This window comes from Lycium barbarum, chromosome 7, assembly GCF_019175385.1.
Source record: "Lycium barbarum isolate Lr01 chromosome 7, ASM1917538v2, whole genome shotgun sequence".
NCBI lineage: Eukaryota > Viridiplantae > Streptophyta > Magnoliopsida > Solanales > Solanaceae > Lycium > Lycium barbarum.
In genome coordinates this window covers 131,585,604-131,610,477 of record NC_083343.1, presented here as the reverse complement: position 1 = coordinate 131,610,477, position 24,874 = coordinate 131,585,604, and the positions used below count along the sequence as shown (strand labels likewise).

The following is a 24,874-nucleotide window of genomic DNA, read 5'->3' as shown; positions in this document are numbered from 1 at the left end:
TGAACACGGATGTAAACAAATCATTTGAACTCCCATATTCTATCGCTTTGCATTAAGTATAGGACAAGAGAGATAAACAAGAAAACAAAAGTGTGTCAAACTGGCAATAGCCATTAAAGCAACATGCCACTTTCTACGCTTTGTAACTATCGTAACCACCTTCCCCATTTGTCATCCCTATATTCACATGCTAATAACTTCGGTTGATTAAAATCTCCCTTTATATCCCCATTTTATCAATAAAAATAAAAAACTTTAATCACCTTTAAATGCACTGTTAGATCATCACCATTCTTGAATTGCCAAATGTGTTACGTTATAGGGTGAAATATTCGAGGTTCTTATATTCACATGTTATGTGTTGATTAAATTTAATCACTTTCATCTAGATAGATTCCGTTTAAATGCTCTTTTTGATGACCCCATTATTGAATTGTCAAATGTGTTACGTTATAAGGTGAAAAATTCGAGATTTTCAAGATTGTGAATTATTTTTTACGTTCTGTAATGGCTGCTAAGAAGATTTATGATACCCTTTCTAAAGAATTGGCTGAAGAGGTGCAAAAATGTGGTTGCATGAAGCAAACTGGTGTTAGTTTAAGACATATGATGAATTTTGGGTGTACATCTTCACCAAGAAATTTGTTGATATCTGCTCAATTTCTTCATAAAGAGTTGCCTATTAGGATTGCTCGTAGAGCTATTGAGCTTGAAAATCTTCCTTATGGATTGTCATCAAAGCCTGCTGTTTTAAAGGTATAACATTTTTACACTTTCTTGTTTATTTATTTTTAGCCCCTTCCACCCCCTGTCTTGGTTTGTTCGAAAAAAGAATGATCAATGAAGAACAGTTCTCAAATTAGTTGTAGGTGGTTATAAAAATCATCTATGTCCTTGGAGGATTCATTGAACTTTTGAAAAATGGTGTTTTTCAAGCTAGCTTGTCCGCACCTCGACTATTCCAACGAGCATATGCTACCTTTCACCAGCACAACCACTGAGTAGTTTTGGAGAAATCACCATGTTGTCTGTGCTTAGATTTGAACTTGGGGTGTGGTTGGTATGAAAGAAAATGTTTTCTTGGAAAATGTTCAAAATTAAGTGGTTTTCTTACTTATTTTCAGGTGTTTGGTAAGTAAACATAAAATATTGTCCAAGAATACTATGGGGGTGGGGTAGGGTGTGGCTGTGGTGGAGGTGGGGGCCATGGGGGTGGGGTGGGATGAAGTGTGTTGGAGGATGGGGAGGGGTGGAATGCCACTTGTGGAATTTGTTTTCCTTGTTTCCACGAAGGAAGTCATTGTCCTCATTTTTAAGAACTTGTTAAAAAGTTTCTCAGAGAAAATGTTGTAAAATTTTTGACTAACCAAACATGAGAAATTAGAAAACATTTTGTGGGAAATGTTTTTCACCAAACACCCTTCGTCTCCGATGATTTTCACTTATTTTGTTGATCATTAGGTTACACCCTTGAGTGCTGCAAGATTGTGTTTATTGATAAGTCTATTGCAACTCTTTCTTCTCGTTGGATTTGGATTGGGTTGTGTTTGGGAAAGCTCATGTAGAGGTGCAAAGCTAGGAAAATGGACAAATGGTGGATTCAATTAAATTAATGCAAGTATGTAGGGTAGGAAGATTTTTTTTTCTTTGTTTCAGTGTAGTTTATGTTTCTGATTGTCTTGATGCAGGATAAAGTATTTGGTTAAAGGACAATTCTTCAATATTTTATGCAGGATAAAGTATTGGGTTTACTATTCTTTTTAGTAGTTTTGACAATGAGAGGAATCATTCTCTTTTATTCTTATCATTCGTGCTACTAATACATGAACTTTCTTATTCTTGCTTCTGTTAATGGTTCATTCATTTCCATGTAGTTAGTGGTTCTGCTGTTTCTTAAGAGTTCATAAACACATTAATCCTTTTTGGCATGAAACAATAGTCTGCTAGCTGATTTTTGTCCCCTGGAGTTTGATAATTATACTAAATTGGTCATATCCCTTCATATGTACATTATAAGTATTTTATGTTGTGCTGTTTTTCTCTTTTAGGTCCGAGATTGGTATTTGGATTCTTTCCGTGACCTTCGATCATATCCAGAAATAAAGGATAAAAATGATGAGTTGGGATTTACAAAAATGGTTAAAATGATTAAGGTCAGGCACAATAACGTCGTTCCTGTGATGGCTTTGGGAATCCAACAACTCAAGAAAGAACGGCCTAGATTTGATTACGAGGATTTGAGAGAAATACACCAATTTCTTGATCGATTTTACATGTCTAGAATTGGGATCCGCATGCTCATCGGTTAGCTCCGTACTTTTCCTGGCTTAATTCTTCTAATGCTGATCTAACAAATAACAAATGTGTTAAATTTCTGTTAAACTCAGGGCAGCATGTGGCCTTACATGATCCTAATCCGCCTCCCAATTATTTGGGTTATATACATACAAAAATGTCTCCCCTGGAGGTTGCACGCACTGCCAGTGAGGATGCCCGGGGAATTTGCTTACGTGAATATGGCAGCGCACCTGATGTTAACATTTACGGAGATCCTGATTTTACATTCCCGTATGTTTTGGTCTTAATTGATGGGCATCATTTGTCACACAAAAACCTCTTTTCATTTACGGTCCACCTCTTTCTTTAGGGTGTGTTTGGTATGAAGGAACATATTTTCCACAAAGATGTTTCCATTTATATATAATTTATGCTAACACTAGGGGGCGGGGGTGAGGGTGGGGTGTGTTGGAGGGTGGGGAGGTAGACAATCAGTATAGAATGTCACTTATGGAACTTCTTTTTCCTCCTTTACCAGAAAAGACATTTTCCTCATCGTTAAGAAACTTGTTTTCCTAGAGGAAATGTTTTCCAAAGATTCTAACCAAAACATGGGAAAATTGAAAACATTTTTTGGAAAATGTTTTCCTCCATACCAAACAGACCCTTACTCTCATGTACATTTCTCTTGTTCTGCTAAGGTTCCGAAAGAGCTATTGATAGCTACACGCTAGAAGATGATATAGAATGGAGGTGTTCTCCTGTTTCTTTGTTTTATGTTTCCATCTTTCGTGCAGCTATGTTCCAACGCATCTGCATATGATGGTCTTTGAGTTGGTAAAGAATTCTGTCCGTGCTGTACAAGAGCGGTTTATGGACTCGGACAAAGTTGCCCCTCCTATTCGTATAATAGTTGCTGATGGTTTAGAGGATGTCACCATTAAGGCATGACCTCTTTTCAATCTTCATTTTTCCTCCCTAATCATTGTCTAGTTAGGGACTTGGTTCCTCTTTATTGTGTGTTCAATTTGATTCGGAAAGTCTTCCTGCCTGTATTGATATAGGTTTCTGATGAAGGAGGTGGAATACCAAGAAGTGGCCTTCCCAAAATATTTACTTATCTGTACAGTACTGCTAGGAATCCGCTGGACGAGCACTTTACGACAGCTGATGTGGCTACTGCATGCACGATGGCTGGTTATGGATATGGAATTCCAATAAGTCGTTTATATGCTCGCTACTTTGGAGGGGATTTGCAGATTATCTCCATGGAAGGCTATGGTATGTTATTTAAATCTCTCAACCTTGTTCCCACCAGTACCGTTTTCATTGGTAGATAAACTAACCGCATTATCTGATACTATAGCAAGTCAGTGTGGGGTTTGTGGTAAATAGCATCATGTAGTTACTGAACGAAGGAAGAGTCTGTAGGCAGGTTTGAGTAAGCATGCCTATACAATATTGAGATGTTAAATCACAGCGCAAGAGTAAATAAAGTGATACTACTTTGATATGATAAACAGATCCGTTCTTGTTGCTTATGTCTTATAAAATTTCAGTTTCTGCTGATGTGAGGGTTTATCTGATGAGGATGGTGGTATATGTTATCTCAATCTTGTGATTGCAGAGATTGTATAAACTTGTTAGATATCCGTCCCTTCTCCATTGAGGAGAACATGGTGATTTACCAAAAGGGCAGCGCCCTGCCCCGGTGCACAAAGCTTCGGCTATGTATGGTCTGAATTATATTAGGTCTATTGCACGCAGTCTTACATGAATGTTAAATTGAACTTAGGGTCTGTTTGGTATGGAGTTTGATTGTTCAGAACTTTTGGAGAACATTTTCTCTAAGAAAATAAGTTCCTTAATAATGAAATGACTTTCCTGGTAAAGTAGGAAAAACAAGCTCCATAAGTGACAGTCCACACTGATTGTTTCTCTCCCCACCCTCCAACACACCCCACCCTATATTGTTAGCATAGACTATTTATAATGCTTTTGGGACAATATTTGCTGCTTACTTATCAAACATCAAATAATAAGTAAGAAAATCACTTATTTTCATGACAAATATTTTCCTTCGTACGAACACACCCTTATTCTAGGGAAAAAAGGGGGAAATTTTATGAGTTTAGTATTGCACGGTCACCCCTATATTGGAAATGTCTAATGTGCACATGTATATGTTGACCTCTTTTGCAGGTACAGATGCTTACCTTCATTTGTCGAGGTTGGGAGATTCAGAGGAGCCCTTAACTTGATGTATGACATTGGGAGATCAATCTTGTTTAGAAAATTTGCCCTAGCTACTTCAAGGGGAGAAATTTGAATCCTCATTTTAGGAAAGTAAATGATGTAATTGGCAGAGCTACTTTGTTCAATACTTTAGGCTTAGTACATAAAAAATTGCCAGTTAAACTTGGGCACTATGCAATTTACAAACTTGAACTATGTTGTGTTCCTAATACCTCCATGAACTACATTTTTTTTGTTTTTCATTACCTCCTCGAGCAAATTTTGGCGGGAGGTGTTTTTCATTAGTTGTTTACTATGTACTTTTAAAGTATTTTTTTGAGACATTATTGGTAAGGTATCGTTAATGTACATATTCTATTCAAAATTCATTTCCACATAAGTTTGGATAAGGTTAGGTATGAAGAATTTCTAGTGTAAACGAGGCCTGAATGGAGAGTGAAGTCATCCAACTAGAGCTCCGTACGGAAAGAGGACAGTAAAATTGTAATACATGAGATGTTTACACCAAATCATATTAAATTATCATATAATTCGGTAATTTAACGATAAAAAATATAGTATTAATTAATTCTAATTAAGTGAGAAAAATGTATATACAACACGTGTCATACAATATTAATTAATTCTAATTGTTGCAAAGTAACTATAATTGAGAGATTGAGATTTGAGAGAAAGAGAAGAGTGAATTGGTATGGATTAAAATGGAAATGGAGAGGGGTTTATATAGGGGGTGGGGGGGGGGGGGTGGGGGATGGGTTAAAGTGTTAAAAAAAAAGTTTGGGGGGTTTGGGAGAAAAAAAAAGAGTTGGGGACCGTTTGGCAACGACCATTTTTGCAAATGGACCGTTGCCCAACAGTCCAATTTGGGCCCAAGCCGCAACGGCTACAAACTAAAAAATAAAAATAAAATAAATTACACCAGTTAACCGGTTTAATTGGTTCCGGTTTCAAAAAAATTGAAACCGGACCGACACAAAATAAACGGTTAACCGGAACCGGTTTTACCGGTCTGGTTACCGGTTTGAACCGGTAAAACCGGACCGGTTGACGGGTTTACATACACCTATCAGTGCAAGAAAGTCTTAATCGGTACTGCTTATATTGATTTTGGGAGAAGACCATCGTGGTGAGAGTTTTGGTAACTTAATAGCCCAGGATAATCACGCTGGGGCGTAGCCACATAGGGATGAGGGGTTCATCGAACCCTTTAGTTCGAAAAAAATACTATTTATACATGATTAAAATTATTTTATATATATATATATATAAAATAGAGGTTGAACCCCTTTTAATTTTTATGTATATTTATTTTTTTATATTTTAAACCTCCTTACTAAATGTCCAGGAATCTAGTAGAATCCAATATAAATATACCTGGATAAAGGTTAAAAAAGAAAAGAAAAGGAATCTATTGCTACACTTCCCATGATTGGTGAACACAAAACTCAAAATTTCAGATATACTGAACATGTCATATTCAAACGTGGCATGCCACTAGCCATAAACTAACTCTACTTTCTTTCTTGTTCCTCCATTTCTCAATTCTTGAATTCTCTCTAAACTTCAAAAACACTGTAAAAATCCACCAATATGGAGCTCCACTTAAACGATTACACACTTCATATTCTCACCAAAAACAACAAAAAATCCCCACACTTATCCAAATACCCAAACTACCCTCGCCGGATTCCGACCAACATCGCCGCCGTGAGGGTGGCTTCCTCACCGGACACGGCGGCGTTGGTGGTGGCGCCAGAACAACCTGGTGGAAAAATGGTGGTGGAATTAGTTGGTGCATTTAATGAGTTAACTGAAAGAATGGATAATAGTGTACTTTCAACTAGTTCTTCAAGATTGTTGTTTAAAGCTCTTAAACTGTGTATTCCTATTCTTCAGTCACTTCCACTTGCACCTGATGGTCGTGCTCCGTTGTCGAGAGCTCTGTCTGTTGCTGTTATTTTAGCTGATTTACAAGTAAAAATTTACTCGCACTCGATGTTTATTGTGTTAATTTTCACTTAGTTTTGTTAGAGCCTGTTTGGATGGGCCTAAAAAAAGCAGCTTATAAGTAAAAAAAAAAAAAAAAAAAGGTTGGGGTAGCTCAACTTATTTTTTTGGCAGCTTATAAGCTGTTTTTTTTAAACACAAAATGACTTATAAGCTGGCCAACCAAACACTCAAAAAAGCTGAGCTATTTTCAGCGACTTATAAGCTAAGCCAAACGGGCTCTTAAGAGTGAAGTGAGGGAAGTATTATATATGTCATGTCACATTATAAGATTAAAGTAAGAACTTTACCTAATAGGGTGACTTTGATGTTACAATGGGTAAAGTTCAGTTCTTTCCGTTCCAAAACTTTACTATTATAGTGACAAAGTTGGGTAATTTTTATGTGACAAAAATAGTTTTGGAACTTTATTGTATAGTGGGTAAAATTTACCCACACTTGATGTTTATAGTGTTAAATTTCACTTAGCTTTATTACCAATTAAGTCAGAAAAGTATTAGTATATGTCACATTAATTTTAAGTTTAAACTAACTGAAGTTTAACTACTAAGTTGACTTTAATGTTATAGCGGATACAGTTCACTTTTATGCACAACATATTAGTTTTGTGACTATACTATTATAGTGGGTAAAGTTCTGTGGATGTCATTTTAGCTGATTTACAGGTGGACATTTACTCGCATCCGATGTTTACAGCGTTAAATTTCACTTTGCTTTGTTAATAGTGAAGTGAGGGAACTATTATATGTCATATTATAAGTTTAAACTAACTGAGCTTTACCTACTAGTGGATAAAGTTCAATGGGACAAAATAGTTTTGTGACTTTACTAATATAGTGAGTGAAACTCAGTTACTTTAATGTGTCAAAAAATAGTTTTGGAACTTTAAGGATCGTTTAGTAGCTGGTTTGGAGGTGGGTTATGTAGGTATTATATCCTGCATAAGTAATACCACGTTTGGTAGCTGATTTGGAGGTGAGTTATGCAGGTGTTATATCCTGGATAACTAATCCTTGTATTACTAATACCTGTATCACTCTAACCAGCTACCAAACGAACCCTTATTGTATAGTGGATAAAGTTTAGTAAAAATTTACAGGCATCCGATGTTTACAGGGTTAAATTTCACTTAGCTTTATTAACAGTAAAGTAAGAAAACTATTGTTATGTATGTCACATTGTAAGTTTAAACTAACTGAACTTTACTGTCTTTACCTAAGTACTAACTAAGGTGACTTTGATGTTATAGTGGTAAAGTTCAGTTCTTTATGACACAAAATAGTTTTGTGACTTTACTATTATATTGGGTAAAGTTCAATTATTTTAATGAAACAAAACATAGTTTTGAAACTTTATTGTATAGTGGGTAAAGTTTAGTAAAATTTACACGTATCCGATGTTTATAGGGTTAATTTTCACTGAGCTTTATTAACAGTGAGGTGAGGGAACTATTATATGTCAGATTATAAGGTTAAACTAACTGAACTGTACTTACTAAGGTGATTTTGATGTTAAAGTGGGTAAAGTTGAGTTCTTTATGGGACAAAATAGTTTCGTGATTTTACTATTATAGTGGTAAAGTTCAATTATTTTAATGTGACAAAAATAGTTTTGATACTTTATCGTATAGTGGGTAAAGTTCAGTGGACCCAGATTAGTTATCAGACAATTAAGTAAAAGCTATTTTAGGGGGGATATTAAACTAATATAATTATTTTTATGAAGAAGAGATGAAGGAGGGGGAACTGGAGTAAAGTAGAAGGAAATTACCCCCAAAGGTTCTACCTTTACTTAAGGTGTTGAACAAATAGAAAGTTCCTATGATTCGAGAGTATGTATAGGGGAAAGAAACTCATATAGTCATATATTTGGCAAGATTTGTTAATTTAAGAATATAAGTCAATGTAAATGGTCAAACTTAATTTTAGATTGTTTTGTAGAGTGATGATCTAATACTATAATAACGTGAGAGCAGATGCTTATAATCAGACATAATTTTCTCATCAATTTTCTTCAGATACACCACCTGCTGAATTCAGAATCCAAAGCATGACTTTGTAACCCCTTGTTGGAAGCTTGCTATTTCTCGCACAGTGTGTGCATGCTTAGTTTAAGTAAAAGCTAAAAGGGGTTTGCCATTTATTACAGATGGATGCTGAAGTTATATCCACCGGGCTGCTAAGAGAAGTTCTAGAGGCAGGTGCTATATCAATATATGACGTGAGGGATAGGATTGGTACCAATACTGCACATTTATTACATGAAAGCTTGCGTGTGAAACATATGTCCTTAAAGGTAGAAGTATTAGACGATGATAACGCAACTTCATTGAGGAAATTTTGTCTGACATATTATGATGTTAGGGCGTTAGTATTAGACCTTGCTATCAAGCTCGATTTGATGAGGCACCTCGATTATCTACCTAGGTACAGACAACAAATGATATCACTCGAGGTTATGAAACTACACGCTCCTTTAGCACATGCAATTGGAACTAACCTATTGTCGCTTGAACTCGAGGATTTGTCTTTTCGATACTTGTTTCCTTACTCGTATCTTTATCTTGATGCGTGGTTGAGAAGTCACGAGTCTGGAAATAAGCCACTCATAGATATCTGCAAAGAACAGCTGCTTCAGTCCCTTAAATCTGATCCACTATTAATGCAAATGGTGAGTAACATATCCGTTGAGGGTCGTTATAAAAGTCGTTATAGCACCATGAAGAAACTATTGAGAGACGGTCGAAACCTTGAAGAGGTGAGCGATATTTTAGGTTTAAGAGTTATATTGACTCCTCTCGATGAGTCGGAAATCGGGGAAAAGGCTTGCTACAGGGCGCGCGAAGTTGTACAGTCTTTGTGGGAAGAGATACCAAGTAGGTCAAAAGACTATATCTTAAGGCCTAAGGCTAATGGGTATAAGAGTTTGCACATGGCTGTTGATACCAGTGAAAATGGACGGACCAGACCGCTAATGGAAATTCAAATACGAACAGCAGAGATGGATATACTAGCATCTGGAGGGGCAGCATCCCATGCATTGTACAAGGGTGGTGTTACCGATCCTGAAGAGGTAAACATCATACTGAACCCCATTTCATAAATCTAGTATATTTTTAGATATAAAGAACCTATAATTGGAACTGTCATCAAAACTAGATTTGTGATAAGATGTTTACTTATACTTTTGTCTTTCCTTTTTGTTTGGTGATGGTTCTTTCCATTGTCTTCTTCACAAGTTATGCCTTTTGAGAAAATGACGTTTGCCTTCTATGTTGTTTTACAAGAATGCAATTCTTGTATTGATCTGACTGCAGCCTCAGGACTAACTGATTTTGTTACATATTGCAATAAACGTAACATTCGTGGTCAAATCATAAACAGGCGAGGCATCTGAAGACAATCATGATGGCTGCAGCAGAGCTTGCAGCATTGCGTCTTAGAGATTTTTCTTCGGCAAATCCCAAAGGTCTGGAAACTGACAAAAGAGGCAGGGTGTTCCGTCTTCTTGACAAAAATGGAGATGGTAAAATAAGCATTGACGAGCTTATGGAAGTCATGGAAGAGCTCGGTGCACCAGGGGATGATGCGCGGGAGATGATGCAACTTCTCGATTCAAACAGTGATGGTTTTCTGAGCTCAGATGAATTTGATTTGTTTCAGAATCAGGTACATGAACTAATATAAATTATTAAAAAAATTCAATCTTTAATGTTTGAGATTGAGGCATAATTATCATTGGCAAAGTAACACAGTTTCTTATGTACAATGTATAAATTTCAAATTGCCTTGAACTCATTATTTTCTCAACGTTGGAACACAGTCCCAGATTCTGATTATTCACTTAATGACCATTATAATACAGCTTTTTCTTCCTCTGTTGGGTGACATATAAGCAAGTTTGTACGTAAAATTATTTTCTAACATGTTCAACTTTTGACATTAATATTAATGTGGTTTCAGGTTGAATTCATCCGGAATTTAGAAGATAGAGATGATCATTACCAAACACTGTTAAATGATAAGCTGCAAATGGCAAACGACACCGGTTTGATTCAATTGTACAGTAAAGAACAAGGCAGTAGTCTGGTAACAAATTAGTACATTCTGTTAAATCAGTGTTCTTTATGTGTGTATTTGTTGAGAAGGCCGTGCGCTATACTGGGGTTTTTTGAAGCCTCAAAGCAGATACCTTTCCAAAAAAAAGATATCGAAATCGCACTGTATAAAGTTATTTGCATGGTCTCAATCAAATGTAGTATATTTGTATGTTGCAATATAGATCTTTTCTGTAAAACTCTTGTATATAGTATTTTATCCACAGAATGTACACATTTGAGAGCATAAATATACTTATAGCGTATCATTTGGATTGGAAAATTTGTCTCTGGCCACTGTGGCATTCTTCGAGGTAGTATTTGGATCTTGAAACAATGTCTCAAAGATGCTTCGTTTATTTCCGAAGACCAGAAAATTTTGTATATTTGAACAGCCACATGGTAATGTGTTCTCTTTTGTAATCATTGCCTTGTGAGAATTTGACATTTCTAATTAACACACAGCTTTTTTTTCCTGATTGAAAGGAACGTCGCTTTATACAAAAAAAAAAACTGATAGTGAAATGAACATTGCTTTTGACAATCTGCTGAGACAAATTGTCACGTATATGTACTCTTGAGATTATTTGAATTAGAAGAAAAAGGGAAAACACAGTCCCCAGAGCTTTGGTCTAGCGGTAAGCGCGCAGCGCATGATGTGTGGGTTAGGCACACGTCGCGGGCTCGAAGAAGCAAAAGCTAATATTTAAGTGGAGAAAAGGTAGAGGGGCAAGTCCAGTATCCACTAAGTTCCGAACCGTGCGCCACTGACCCTCAGGAATTTCTCAGGACTTCGCATGAATTGTTCATTTTCGTTGAATATAGCTAGGTTTGGTCAGGAATAAAAATCCCAAATACATGTTATTGATGTAACGATATGTTCAAAAATAAATGATCTGATTTGATAGGTTGCCCGCAGGAAAAAAAAGCTTACGGACCTCATAGCAATTCATAATAGTGTAGCAGACAGTAACGCAAAAAGCACAATGTATAAAGTAAAGACATGATGTCTCGACTAAGTAAAACTGTTTTAGCCCTTTATTGATAGTTTCATTTCATAGCATGGCCACGTTTTTTTTTTCTTTAACAAAGCTATCTGAATGTACAAACTAAAAAGTAAGAGCTGCTTCAGACTAACAGAAGTGCAAAAAGAAAGAAACTTTTATGTAACAAGGACTATTGTTTCTTTCAATAGTTGTATGAACATTAAAATGACATATATTTATAGTTGCATCTCATTTACAATCTTCTACTCTATTACTCTCAGCTCTTGAGGTAATTCTTTGTTTCCTGATAATAAAAGAATGGACTTAATCACTGATAAGATTTCCATCTCTCATAATTTGGTAGGCAGGAGTTCTTCACTTTGCTGGACTCCCAATTCGTCCGATAACCTATTACACAACTGTGAAATATAAAAATATTTTGATCAGCATTTGAGGTTTGAGGATGAGCGACGAATCCAGGATCTAGAGTCAATGGATTCAGAATGAACATGATCTTATTGTACCTATAAATTTAAACTTTTTCCAAATATCTGTATATAGTTCGAGCGGAAAGCAATGAGTTTAGTTGAATCTATAGAACTCATCCTAGATCCGCCTCTGGTTGTTACAATACTTTGATCGGTGTCTAAGGTTCGAGGACCAGAGGCGAATCTAGGATCTAGAGTCAGTGGATTCAAAATGAGTATTTTCTTATTATGAGTATAAAAATTTGGAACTTTTTTGCATATGTACATATAGTTCGAGTTGAAAGCAATGAGTTTAGTTGAATCTACAGAACTCTGTCCTGGATAATGTAGATGAGGGTGTAGAGGTATACCTGCCTATATACCGTAGAATCCCCTGAAGATTTTTGTAACTCTACAACATACAAGGATGTACTAATCTCGAAAACCTTCAAATTTGGTAAAATTATTAAATGTTAGTACTACTTTGCTGCATTATTCATGAAAAACAAAGGGAGTTAAGTATCTCAAATGTTACTTACCTCTGCTAATACTGAAAGACTGGCTTGTTTTTGACCTTTGTGCTCTAGCAATACTTTTGACTACAATGCAAACACATAAACCAGGTTTTTTACTGGTGACTATATTAACATTATAATGCAAAGTATAAACATAAATTAACATATATCATATGTACTGACCTTTCCAGGTTTTTTCTGGACTTGAAATCCCATTTGCACTGCTGAATTCTCAATCCTCTCTAGCAGTTCTTTTGGGGAGAGATTAGATGTGAATCTGATCTTCCTCTCTGAAACATCCTAGATGAATTCCAAGAAATTAAGTCTGGGTATTTTATTTATCGATCCTCGTATGATTCGAAGAAATTAAGGTTTAGAGTTTACCTCATTTTCAAAAAATCCAGAAAGGTCAAGGAATGAGGACATTCCTATTAGCTGAAAGGCATTATTGATGAGAGAAGGTGATTCAGGATCTCTTTCTGTGTCAAGTGGCTGTGCCAAGGATAACAAAAGACTAATTAGTAAAAAATCACAGACACTGTTGAAGATATAGTGAAATAAATAAAAATGTACTCTCTCTAACATGTTATCAGAGCAGATAGAATTTTTTGTGTTCGAATCTCAAGTGTTTGGTCAAAAAGAATAGGAGTTCTCAATGCTAGAAGCCCCTATCTTAACTGAATCACGACTCATAGGATCTATTTCTATTTGGAGCTTGAGCTAGACTTCCTTTGGTCGAGACGTCAACTAACGTATACTGCTTTCCACACCCCATTATCAGAAAAGAATTTTCACGTGTTGATCATGAAACAACACCTAGCCCACGCGTGAAGGGGTGTTTTAAAAATATAAGTAGGTAAACAAAATTTTACCATCTCTAACAGTTTAAGCTTTTAGATGAAATGATCACACAATTCAACAAACACGAGTATAATGCAAGAATGAACCAAATTTCAAGGACCAGAGTTCATACTGCTTCATGTACTGTCAACACTTCATCATCTGATGATGCAGGATCATCTTCCAAATCTTCCTCTTCATCAGGATTTGCAGGAGTATAATCTTGTTTAAACCATTCATCCTCTTTAATCTCTGCCATTGTTATTCGAGTTTGTGGATTTGGATCAAGAATCCTCTTTATAAGATTCTTTGCTCCTTGAGATAACCACTTTGGTATTGGTGCATCCCCCTTAAAAATCTGATTCACATCCCTAAAAACAATATTAATAATTTCGCTACCAAAGAAGACTTCATATAAAACACAGAGCAACACATGCAATGGCTGATCCAATAATAGGTTCGTGCGTTAGGCAGGACTAAATATTTTAGGGTTGTACCCTCCATATATGCGCGAAAAAACAAGTATGTTAAACATATATTAGAATTCAAAACGTCTAAATCCTGAATCTGCCACTGCATGCGCGTGCACACAAGAAAAAAAAAATAACCTTTTGATAAAGCACTGCTTGATTTCTATCATCAAAGGGCAAAAAACCAGTGAGAATGACATATAAGATGACACCACATGACCAAGTATCTGATGTTGCACCATCATATCCTCTATTATAAAGAATTTCAGGAGCGACATAGTTGGGACTACCACATGTTGTATGCAACAAGCCATCATCCTACATAGATGAAAAAGAGAGCTAACTAAGCTTAACAAAAAATAAAAATAAAAATAAAAAATGGATGCATGTAAGAAGGTGAAGAAGAGGGTAGCTCAACTAATAGTCAGAAGCGGATTTAGAGCGAGCCATCGGGTTCAATTGAAATCACTACTTTTGATTTGAATCACTTATACATATGCGAACAATTTTAAGATATTTAAATATGAGAAACGGTCCAAATTTACCCATCTACTATACGAAATATCTTAATTTAACCATATGTTTTATTTTGGGGTCATTCATACTCTTACTCTGAGCAAATTGTCTCGTATTAGCTCGACTCCAATGGAGTCCCATCGTAGACTGGGTGGATTCCATGTGTCAAAATACTTCCAATAGAAGGTCAAAATTTACCCTTGACTTTTGAGTTTGGTATACTTCAAGTTGGAGCTTTATTAGATTCAAGGGCATATACGAGACGATTTACTTACGACAAGGATATGAACGACCCGAAAGTATAACAGAGGGTAAAGTTAAGACATTTTGTATAGTCCTTTTAATATAGAGTTGATCGCATCCATTGAACTCGTCGACTCTAAACCGCTAGATTCGCCTTAGCTAATAGTCACAAGTTAAGTTCCCTACCCCAAAATGTTGAGGCAATGCACTTAGTCCAAAATCTGTTATCTTTATGTTTCTGCCTGCATCAATGAGGACATTCTCTAGCTGCATTTTATGAAAAAAAAAAAAAAGGAGTATGATTTAGGAAACATATTTCCAATGAAGAAGCTTTGATTCAGAAAAAAATTGCAACTTATTGTGATATATTACCTTGAGGTCCCTATGGAAGACACCTTTATCATGGCAATAACTGACACCATCAATTAATTGTTGAAAGAGTTTTCTGCCTTGGGCTTCTGAGAGTTTCCCTTTAGAAGCCTATGAAATGATGATAAATGGAGAGAGTTAATTAATTTTCAAGAATTGAATGCAAAAGGCACAAGTTAATGGCAATTTTTTTTAAAAAAATCTACTTACAATTTTGTCAAATAGTTCACCGCCATTTACATATTCCAACACCATGTAAATCTTTGTTTTACTTGCTAATACCTGTTTATATATGTCAGAAAAAAAATTAGATAATCAGTTCACTTGAAAACTACGGTAGATAAGTCGTCTACAAGACTTATTTGTTTGTAAGCTTGAAAATAAAATGAACAAGAACATGTCAAATTACATGAGGTGTAAAACTTCACGGAGTGTTGATACTTCTTTTTTCCTCATATTATAATATTTTATATTTAGACAATCATGTAACTTAATAAGTTTGTTGATAAGTGTTTACACGAAGATGAACTAATTAACAATAATTAGAGGAATGATATGTGGTTGAGTCGATCAAATTATTTGACTTGTAAGATTATTTTTACATTGTCATTTTTTATGAACTCACCATCCCCACCCCCGCAGCCCCCCTAAAAAAAAAAAATCCATAAATAGTCAATTTCGGTGTAATTAAGAAATGGTCATTATCACTGTATTTTACACGTGAATTTGAAATACAAGAAAGTGACTTGACCACCTATTATTACCCCAAAAAAACCAAGAAAAAGGTTTGCAGTCAATGTCAAAGTTAACAATGGTGTCCTAAGTTGGTGGGACTTTCATAATTCTGTGGCTTAATTTGTGCCAAATGGCCCATTCCTCCAAGATATCAGAGTGGGACCTAACTCTTTAAATATAAAAATCATCTGTCATACTACGACAAATAATCACCATATTACATCTTGGGACAACAAGTCAAGATATGGATGGAGATGGCTTAGTCCCATCACCTTATTTTCTTCTCCCCGTATATGAAGTTAATAACAACAGGGTGTTCCAGCCGACTTGCAAATAATTTAATTAGTTCGAGGAGTACCCTTCTTAGGTTATTAATGCTCTTCAAATTAAGTAAGTGAATTGTAAAAGTTACTAATACTGCATATATACTAATGACTAACGGGTGTTGTGGGATAGAGAAGTTCCCAAATCATTAATAACAGGTTTCAAGTTCGAAGCTTTTAGAATGGTGAAATTCTTAATAAGAAGGCTTCCTCTTTAAATGATCATACGTTGACATTTGATGCGAATCTAAATTATTGTCTTGTCATTTTGTTTTTGTTTTTGTTTTTGTTTTTGATTGTTTTGTTTTTGCACACTTTGATTTTGTTTGGTCTTATTTTATGAAAATATACAAAAGCCTCTTAGTGGTATTCACTTAAAAATAAATCCCTCTTAGTGGTATTCACTTAAAAATAAATCTAAAGTTTTGGACAATGAATATCAATTATTATATGATTATACAAATATTTTAGAAAAAGATTTTACAACGCAGATGCGTACAAACCAAATCTTTTAAGGCTAAAATCAATCTAAACACGCATTACTAGTCGATCATGATAGAACTAATAAAAGATAAAAAGATTTTTCCCTCATTATTCTATTTGGAACGAGCTAAACTCAAGCCAGTTTTATCCTACACAGCAATCTAACAAAATTCACAATAAAAAAATAACTCTAATCTTTATATTTTTATAATATTTTAGCCAGGATATAATCATGATATAATTTGTGTTTATATTATAGTACATGATTTACCCCTCACCCCTCCCAAGAAAAAATCAGCATGGCAGCATTTTTCCACAATAAAATACAAAGGAAAAAGTAAAATAAAGGAAGAAAGGAATCTTTAAACGTGCAAGGTTGTGAACAAGTTGTTCTTTGCTTGAAGAATCATGAATTTTGCCATTTGGGTAATACCCAAACAGAATATATTAAGAAAAATAACTGACGTGTACTACTAATATTATTTTAACGTCGTAGAAGATAATGGATAAAAAGGACAAAAATAACACTCCTTTTAAAAATGGAATAAACACGCAGAAACAGAGAAGGCTCGTTCAAATTCAAACTTAATAAGGAGAAAAATGTGACTTCTTAAAAATTTACTTATATCGGGTACTTGCGCCAAACGGCATGACGTGTACTTGAACGTACACAATTGTCCCTTAGCAGTAGTTAATTAATGTACTATTTTTACTATATTGAATTACGTAATCATAGTAAATTAAACTGATTTCGTGTAAATATCAGTAAGTATTTATAGTTAAAATCAGTGTACCTCGTATAATCTAACCACGTTTGGATGCTTGAGGACTTTTAAGGTGCGAATCTCTCTCTTTATCTGCAAAAATAATCGAAAAAATAAAATAAAATAAAAACTAATTAATTGAGGTATTTCAGCTTTACATTTATCAATAAGATCTTCAAGATTCTATTGGATAATCTCCTTTATATTATTCTTTTTCTTTTCCCCTCATTTAAACAAGTAGAAGAGACAAAGCTAAACAAAAGGACTTTATTTCACGTGGGGCACTACAAATAAAAAAAAAAAAAAAAGAAGAGCAAATTATTCAGAGAATTAAAGGGATTTGGGATTTCATTTGGAAAAAAGATTAAGGAGAAATCAGAATTAACTAATTAAACGGAGAATGGATGGAAAAACAGTACATGTTTCCCTCTTGATTTTTTTTTATAGGACGAACTATCAGTAGCAAGCAGCACAAAATATGGATCTTGTGTTATATTCCGGTGATCTCACATTTTTTTTCTAACACACGAATTAACTCTCATCGTGTTCCAAATTACATACCTAGCTACACCCTTCATTTCAGAAATATATGATAGTGACATTAATCAAAGAGTAATTCGTCACTATTACTACTCTACTCCACAAGTTTTCATTAAAACTAAAAATAGCTAACGTTGGGAGTTGAAAAATCCATTAGAGAGAAAGATAAATTTTGGAAAAAAATAATTAATACATCTTTGTACTTTATAAAACTCATTTATTTTGAACCACAAAAAAAAAAAAAAAAAAAAGGTGAAACGCATTTATTTTGAAATGGAGGGAGTATTAGACTACTTTCAGCTTTTCAATGTCGTATTGCACCCATGGAATTAGAACAAATTCTACGAGTTCAACTGAATTTATTTATATAAAAAATAAAAAAACATTTAAAAATCCACCCATAATAAAATTACGCTCATTCTGAACTCACTAAATTAGAACAAAGACACAAGATAGAGTAGAAAGAGAAAACCAGAAAATGATAAAACTTAACATAACAGTTCATATATGATAAAAAAAATCATTTTCCCCGCTCTTCACAGTACCCTTTTTTCGATGAACGGGATTCAACTGACTCTATATAGCTTCGCCACAATCAAAACCCACAACTTCTAAATTCCAAACCAAAAACAGAGCAAATAAACAGAGAGAAGAAAAAAAAAAAACCTGATCAGTGATTCTAAGGTCTTGGATCTTGTTTTTCTCCAAGATTTTAATAGCAAAAGATTGGCCTGAATCACTATGTTTTGCGTACTTGACTTTTCCAAAATTACCTTCACCTAGAGTTTTTCCAAACTCGTATTTCCCTACTCGCATTCCCTTCTTATTTCTTCTTTCACTTCTTGTTATTTCTTCTTCTTGATGTATCAATACCATTTCCTATACAAAAAAAATGGAATTTGCTTAAACCCTTTTTAATTTTATGGGTTGTGTTGTAAGTTTTGGTGTGATTTAGTTGAAGGAATGTGTATATATAGGGGAAATGGATGTCAAGAAAGAACAGGTACACGTTTTGTGTTTTGAAGTTTGAAGTTTCTTCGATGGCTTAGAGCTTTTTTTTATAAGTAGTTTGATTGGTCCACCACTTCTGCGTGAAAACTAGGGCGACTTTCTCCACGATTTCTATTACGCCAGGTGTTGGTCGGATAAGGAGAATAATTGCAGATGTCTCATGAGATTATTTTATCCCATCATCTTTTAAGGGTCGTTTGATTTAAAGATAAGTTATACATGGATTAATAACGCAGGGATTAGTATTGTAGGAATTAGTAATACAGGGATTATTATTGTTGGGTGTTTGGTTCATGGCTTAATACCCAGATGGACCCTTAAACTTGACATGTTTTGTAAGATAGGCATATAAACTTATAAGGTGACCAGATAGACACTTAAACTTACTCAAAGTGTATTTTTCAAGTTTTTCAGTTGTTTTGAAAACAAAAACTATATTTTTCAAACACTCACAATTTTCATGGCCAAACAAGCCCTAAATATATCACAAAATATTTTTTTTTAAATGCAAAAATAAGGCAAACGCATATACATGAGACTATAAATGTGCACTTAAACCAATAAATACTCGCTAATCGCAATTTTGCAGCTTTCAATTAACTCGGATTTTTTTTTTACACTTGAATAATTAAAAAACAATAACTTTAACCAATAAAAATCCTTAAAAAAAGAAATTTCAAATTAAGAAATTTCAAATTAAGAAATTTATTTTTTTAAGGATTTTCTTCTCGGCTTTACAATTTTCTTAATTTGAAATCTCTTTTACACTTGAAATACTGAACTTAGAAATTTCTTAATTTGAAATTTCTTTTTTTAAGGATTTTTATTGGTTAAAGTTATTGTTTTTTAATTATTCAAGTGTAAAAAAAAAATCCGAGTTAATTGAAAGCTGCAAAATTGCGATTAGCGAGTATTTATTGGTTTAAGTGCACATTTATAGTCTCATGTATATGCGTTTGCCTTATTTTTGCATTTTTAAAAAAATATTTTGTGATATATTTAGGGCTTGTTTGGCCATGAAAATTGTGAGTGTTTGAAAAATATAATTTTTGTTTTCAAAACAACTGAAAAACTTGAAAAATACACTTTGAGTAAGTTTAAGTGTCTATCTGGTCACCTTATAAGTTTATATGCCTATCTTACAAAACATGTCAAGTTTAAGGGTCCATCTAGGTATTAAGCCTTTGGTTCATTGCACTCAAATTGAACACAAAAGATATTTATTTATTTTTAAAATTTAAGAAAGAATTTGTTCCAACTATACCCTTAGATGCTTGGCCTTTATAGGTTTCTTGGAACAAAACAAAGCTAATTTTGTCATTTTAGTTTTTATCCATGGATAAGCTATCCATGGATTAGTTATCCCATGGTAGTGGTGGGATAAGATAATACACCCTTTAGTGGTCGTTTGGTTTGAGGTATAAAATGGGTTATACCAGTACTAATTTTTATACCACGTTTGGTATAAGGTATAGATTTATCCCGGGATTATTTTATACCTTGCACCAAACGTGGTATAAAAATTAGTGCTGGAATAACTCAACTTATACCTTCTTAACCCACTTATACTGGGATTATTTTATACCATCTTTCAGATGGTATAAAATAATACCAATTGATGGGATAAATTAGTCCCGGGATTGTAATCCCGGGACTATTTTGACTAGCAACCAAACGACCTAGTGCATTAAATAATCCATGTATTAGTTATATATGTCCCAAAATGTCAACCAAATATGGTATAAAATAATACCATGACTATTTTAGCTAAGACCTCCTACCAAACGAGCTCTATATATACAAATGGTGGGATATGTTATCTGATATAGAAGGTGTGATAAAATAATCTCATGGGATATTTTTGTATGTTTCATTCTGCTAACCAAACGATCCAAACCCGTTTTAATTTGTATTTTTTTTATTGGTTTTCGGTACACATTATGGGGTTCGATTAGTCTGGATTCACTTCTCAGCACTCAAACTCGAAATCTCTGATCAAAGATGGCATATATTGTCGCTTTGTGCCTAGGCTCGTACGGATTTGTCTTTTGGACTACGTCACATTGAGCCTAAAAAGCGCGTACCATTTAGTTATTGCAGAAAGGGTCATTTGCATTTTTGTTCTTATTGTGTGTTGATGTTTAATTTTTGGTCCTCAACTAAGCAAACAACTTTTTCGCGGGGCATACATTTATATTTTCTCATAATAATATCTCACAAGTTATGCCCTCGCTCAATTTGTGCCCCGCTAGGCATAAGTTCAATTTTGAGAGCAAAATTAAAGACCAATCCATTTGAAGGGCAAACCGTGCAATTTATTCAATATAAAGCTCTTTACTTCTCTTTCCAGTCTATGCGGATTCGCCTACGGTATTATGTGCACCTCATCTTCAGAAGTTTGTCAGTCTAGAAGTCTACTAGTCCTGTTTGACCCACCCTACATCAGGAGCGTCACATTTACCACTCCACCACCACTTTAGTGGTACTAAAACTCATTTTGCACAACATACAATGATTGGCTATGAGATATAAACATTAATTTATCTTATTGATTGAATATAAATAACAGTGAAAAGTTAAAATGCTAAAATATATTATTTTCTCTGTTCATTTATATGACATATATAATTGCACACATAGTTTAAGAATGCATAAAAAAGAGACTTTCTGACACATACAAAAAATATCTTTAAAAGTAATCTTAAACATGTTATGTAATTTTTATAGGTATATTTTTATTTTTATTTTGTTTTGAAGGACAAAACAGACTACACGGAGTACCCTATAAAATGGGGAGTAGTGGGAAAAAAAGTTTAATAAGGAAAATATTCTATTGAATAATTTAGTGAATTTGAAATTTTATGAACTCAGGATAATTATGGATAAAACTAAAATTGTGCCAAATATTTAAAAATATTCTAAAGATAAAATAATCAATGTATAGATTGAAAAGAAAGAAAATAATAAATACCATATATTTCTTGAATGGTCATGTATAACTTGAAGGGAGATTTGTTTTCTAGTTCCCACATGAACTTTAAAGTTGGAGTACGAAATATTCATTTCCAATATTGACCTAGCTAGTTATGAGAACATTAAAATGTCAGAGAAATTATATGGCAAAATAGTAAGGAATCAAGCTACAAGTCTCCATTTATAAGACTTTTTCGTGTCCTTTCATTTGGTTTCAGTATTTACAAGTTACAAGTAAACTTTTCAAGTAGATTAAATCGTTAAGAATAAATTAAACAAAAGGGTTACTATTATTTTGCGCATATAAATATATACACGAAATAAAAACGTTTTGTCACATGGATGACCTATGACTGACCCTAGAGATGACCCTAGGGATGACTAATTTTTTCCTCTTCGTTTTTTGGTTTTTTGTTGATGAATTTGGCGTTCAAAGGGAGAAGAAGTCATCCACCTCATGGGGAAATAAATGGTTAGGTTAAGTGAAAGTGGGCGTACGTAGCCAAAGAGTAGTTTGTAATATTTACTGCTTATTAATAATAAAATAATACAATAACAACAATAAAGAAATGGTTGCCTTTTTCACACGCATAGAAAAAATAATAATTGGTTATTAGGTTTGAAAAGAAGAGAACATTAAAGTAATAAAACATGTGGTATGGGTGGCTGTCTTGAATTGGATAATTTCATCCTTGATTAACGCATCGTCAATCACTATATTAGTTTATACATATAAATTTTATATATGACAATATTAATTTAAGGGATAAGACACTATTACCCTTGAACTATATCCGAAGTTCCTACGACACATCTTATTTTTTCTTGGGTCCTATTACCCCCTAAACTTATTTAAAACAGAATATTTACCCCCCTAAACGCTGACGTGGCAAGGAGAGTGTGTTTCACTCTCTTTGAGAGAGTGAGAAACATAAAAACGGGAAAACTTAATGTTTTTTTAAAAATCTGTATTTTCTTAAAATATGAAAATAAATCTAGTTTTCCAAATTTAGTTTTAAAAAACGGGTTTTCCACATTTTAAAAAATAATTAATTTTTCCAAAATTTTATAAAAATTCAGCTTTTTCACATTTTGACAAGAAAACACTTTTTCCGGATTTTATTTGAAAAATAAAAGTGTCCTAAGAAAATGAAATCATGAAAGTCAAGATTTTTTAAGTCATTTAAAAAAAAATCAAGTTTTCCATATTTTTAAAAAAATCATGTGTTTCAGTTTTTTTTTTTTTAACAAACGGGTTTTAAAAAAAAAAAATCAAATTTTCAAATTTTTATTTTTTAAAAAAACGGGTTTTAAAAGTCAATTTTTTAAAGAAGATTCAGTTTTTTAATCCATGTTTTTAGTTTTTTTTAAATGGGTTTTAAAAAAAATCAAATTTTCAATTTAAAAAAAAAACTGGTTTTAAGAATCATTTTTTAAAGAAAATTCATTTTTTTTTAAAATTGACACGTAAGCTGAATTTTTTTTTTAAAAAAAATACACATGTGGCAAGGAGAGTGCATGTCACTCTCCCATATGAGATTGGGCATCAGCGCTTAGGGGGTTAATTATTCCGTTTTAAATAAGTTTAGGGGGGTAATAGGACCCAAAGAAAGGTAAGGTGTGTCGTTGGAATTTCGGGTATAGTTCGGGGGTAATAGTGCCTTATCCCTTAATTAAAAGAACATTAAATTTAAGATTAATAGCGAATCTCTATGTTTAGATAATAGTAAAGATATTTTAATAAGGAAAATATCATACCAAAACTAAAATATTAATTGTTGAATCCATTAAACTAAGATCAGTCCAGAAAATAGTAAACTAATAATAAAAGTATTGAAGGGAACACAATTATTCAAGGGAACAAAAAAGACAAATAAGAAATTAAGAGAGAAATTAGTAAACTAAATGGAGCTGCATTAAACGTCTATATTGTAGGAGCTAAAATTTATGGACCGAATGAGATTTAAGTTAGGGAAAATGAATAATTTTGAATCTTGAGAGGTAACTCATTCAAGTTAGCGAAACTAGTTGAATTGTCCCACATTATAGAAGGAATAATCTTGAATCTTGAGAGTAAGACCATATTTGTTTTCATTAAGATTAAGACGTATGAATCTGAATGCAAATCTGAATGATTAAGATGTTGTCTCGAGATCTGAATATTGAATGATTAAGACTGTTTTTTTTTTTTCAATATTTGAATGTTCATAATGTATTTATTTGACATAATAAATATACAATTCAAATAAAAAGGTAACTAAATATTTTTAAAATAAATATAAATTTAATTAAATAAAAATATTGTTTTATTTTAAAAAATGAAACATTTATGATTGCTATTAATAGCGGAGATGCTTTGTAGTGGTGGTGGGGGAAGGGGGGGGGGGTTGGTAGGTGTGGTGGGTACCGTGAGTCTGGGGGTAAGGTAGGTGGGGGTGGGTGGTGGGGGTGGTGAATGTGTGGGGGTTGGGTGGTGGTGGCGGGTGGTTTGTGGGGATAGGGGTGGGTAGTGGTGGGTGGTGATGGTGCATAGGTAGGGGTTGGGGTGGTGTTGGTGGTGATGGGGGTGGTAGGGTTGGGGGTGGGTGGTTGGGGGTTGGTATAGGAAGTGGGGTAAAGGAGGGTTAGGGTGGAGCTAGTGTTAAAAATTATTCATCTAAAGTAACTCTTAATGATATTAAGACTTTATTCAAGATCTTAATGATTAAGACTTATTCAGACCAAATAAGTGTTTAGATCTTAATGTAAGCAAATATACTTAATGGCCTAAGATTTGAACCATTCAGACTCAGACCTCCATTAAGTGCAAACGAATGAAACCTAAGAATGTAAAAATGTTATCTTAATTTAATACTCCCTCAGTCCATATTAGTTATCATGTTTTCCTTTTTGAAAGTCCATTTGACTCATTTTCTAAGCTAAATAAAATTAGACCAATTTAATATTTTATTTAACTTTAATATTAAAAAAACTATATGCTTGATAAATACTTACAAGTTACAA

At 33.8% G+C, this 24,874-nt stretch overlaps 3 protein-coding genes across 5 annotated transcripts; 2 read left to right on the top strand and 1 right to left on the bottom strand.

Annotated features, from left to right (window-relative positions):
• Window positions 1-114: 114 nt before the first annotated feature.
• On the top strand, window positions 115-4,897 carry LOC132604468 (pyruvate dehydrogenase (acetyl-transferring) kinase, mitochondrial-like). The gene is made up of 6 exons (XM_060317985.1): window positions 115-756; window positions 2,049-2,304; window positions 2,388-2,568; window positions 3,075-3,222; window positions 3,342-3,558; window positions 4,480-4,897. Exons 1-6 carry the CDS (start codon window positions 508-510, stop codon window positions 4,536-4,538), a joined length of 1,110 nt encoding a protein of 369 aa, XP_060173968.1. The 5' UTR covers window positions 115-507; the 3' UTR covers window positions 4,539-4,897.
• A 1,061-nt stretch (window positions 4,898-5,958) lies between these two features.
• On the top strand, window positions 5,959-10,919 carry LOC132604464 (probable GTP diphosphokinase CRSH, chloroplastic). The gene is made up of 4 exons (XM_060317980.1): window positions 5,959-6,507; window positions 8,689-9,612; window positions 9,924-10,208; window positions 10,503-10,919. Exons 1-4 carry the CDS (start codon window positions 6,124-6,126, stop codon window positions 10,638-10,640), a joined length of 1,731 nt encoding a protein of 576 aa, XP_060173963.1. The 5' UTR covers window positions 5,959-6,123; the 3' UTR covers window positions 10,641-10,919.
• A 733-nt stretch (window positions 10,920-11,652) lies between these two features.
• LOC132604467 (CBL-interacting serine/threonine-protein kinase 1) lies at window positions 11,653-19,006 on the bottom strand. Of its 3 annotated transcripts, XM_060317983.1 has the most exons (12): window positions 18,554-19,000; window positions 17,378-17,440; window positions 15,253-15,324; window positions 15,046-15,153; window positions 14,860-14,940; window positions 14,053-14,232; window positions 13,578-13,802; window positions 12,989-13,096; window positions 12,788-12,904; window positions 12,629-12,688; window positions 12,461-12,535; window positions 11,653-12,041 (listed from the first exon to the last, which is right to left on the bottom strand). In XM_060317983.1, the coding sequence occupies exons 1-12, from the start codon at window positions 18,761-18,763 to the stop codon at window positions 11,973-11,975; spliced, it is 1,368 nt and encodes a 455-aa protein (XP_060173966.1). In that variant the 5' UTR covers window positions 18,764-19,000; the 3' UTR covers window positions 11,653-11,972. The 3 variants fall into 3 exon arrangements, 2 of the variants coding, with proteins under 2 accessions (XP_060173966.1, XP_060173967.1); XM_060317984.1 differs by lacking the exon at window positions 14,053-14,232 and having other exon boundaries at window positions 18,554-19,006; XR_009568737.1 differs by lacking the exon at window positions 11,653-12,041 and having other exon boundaries at window positions 12,788-12,894; window positions 18,554-19,004.
• Window positions 19,007-24,874: the final 5,868 nt, after the last annotated feature.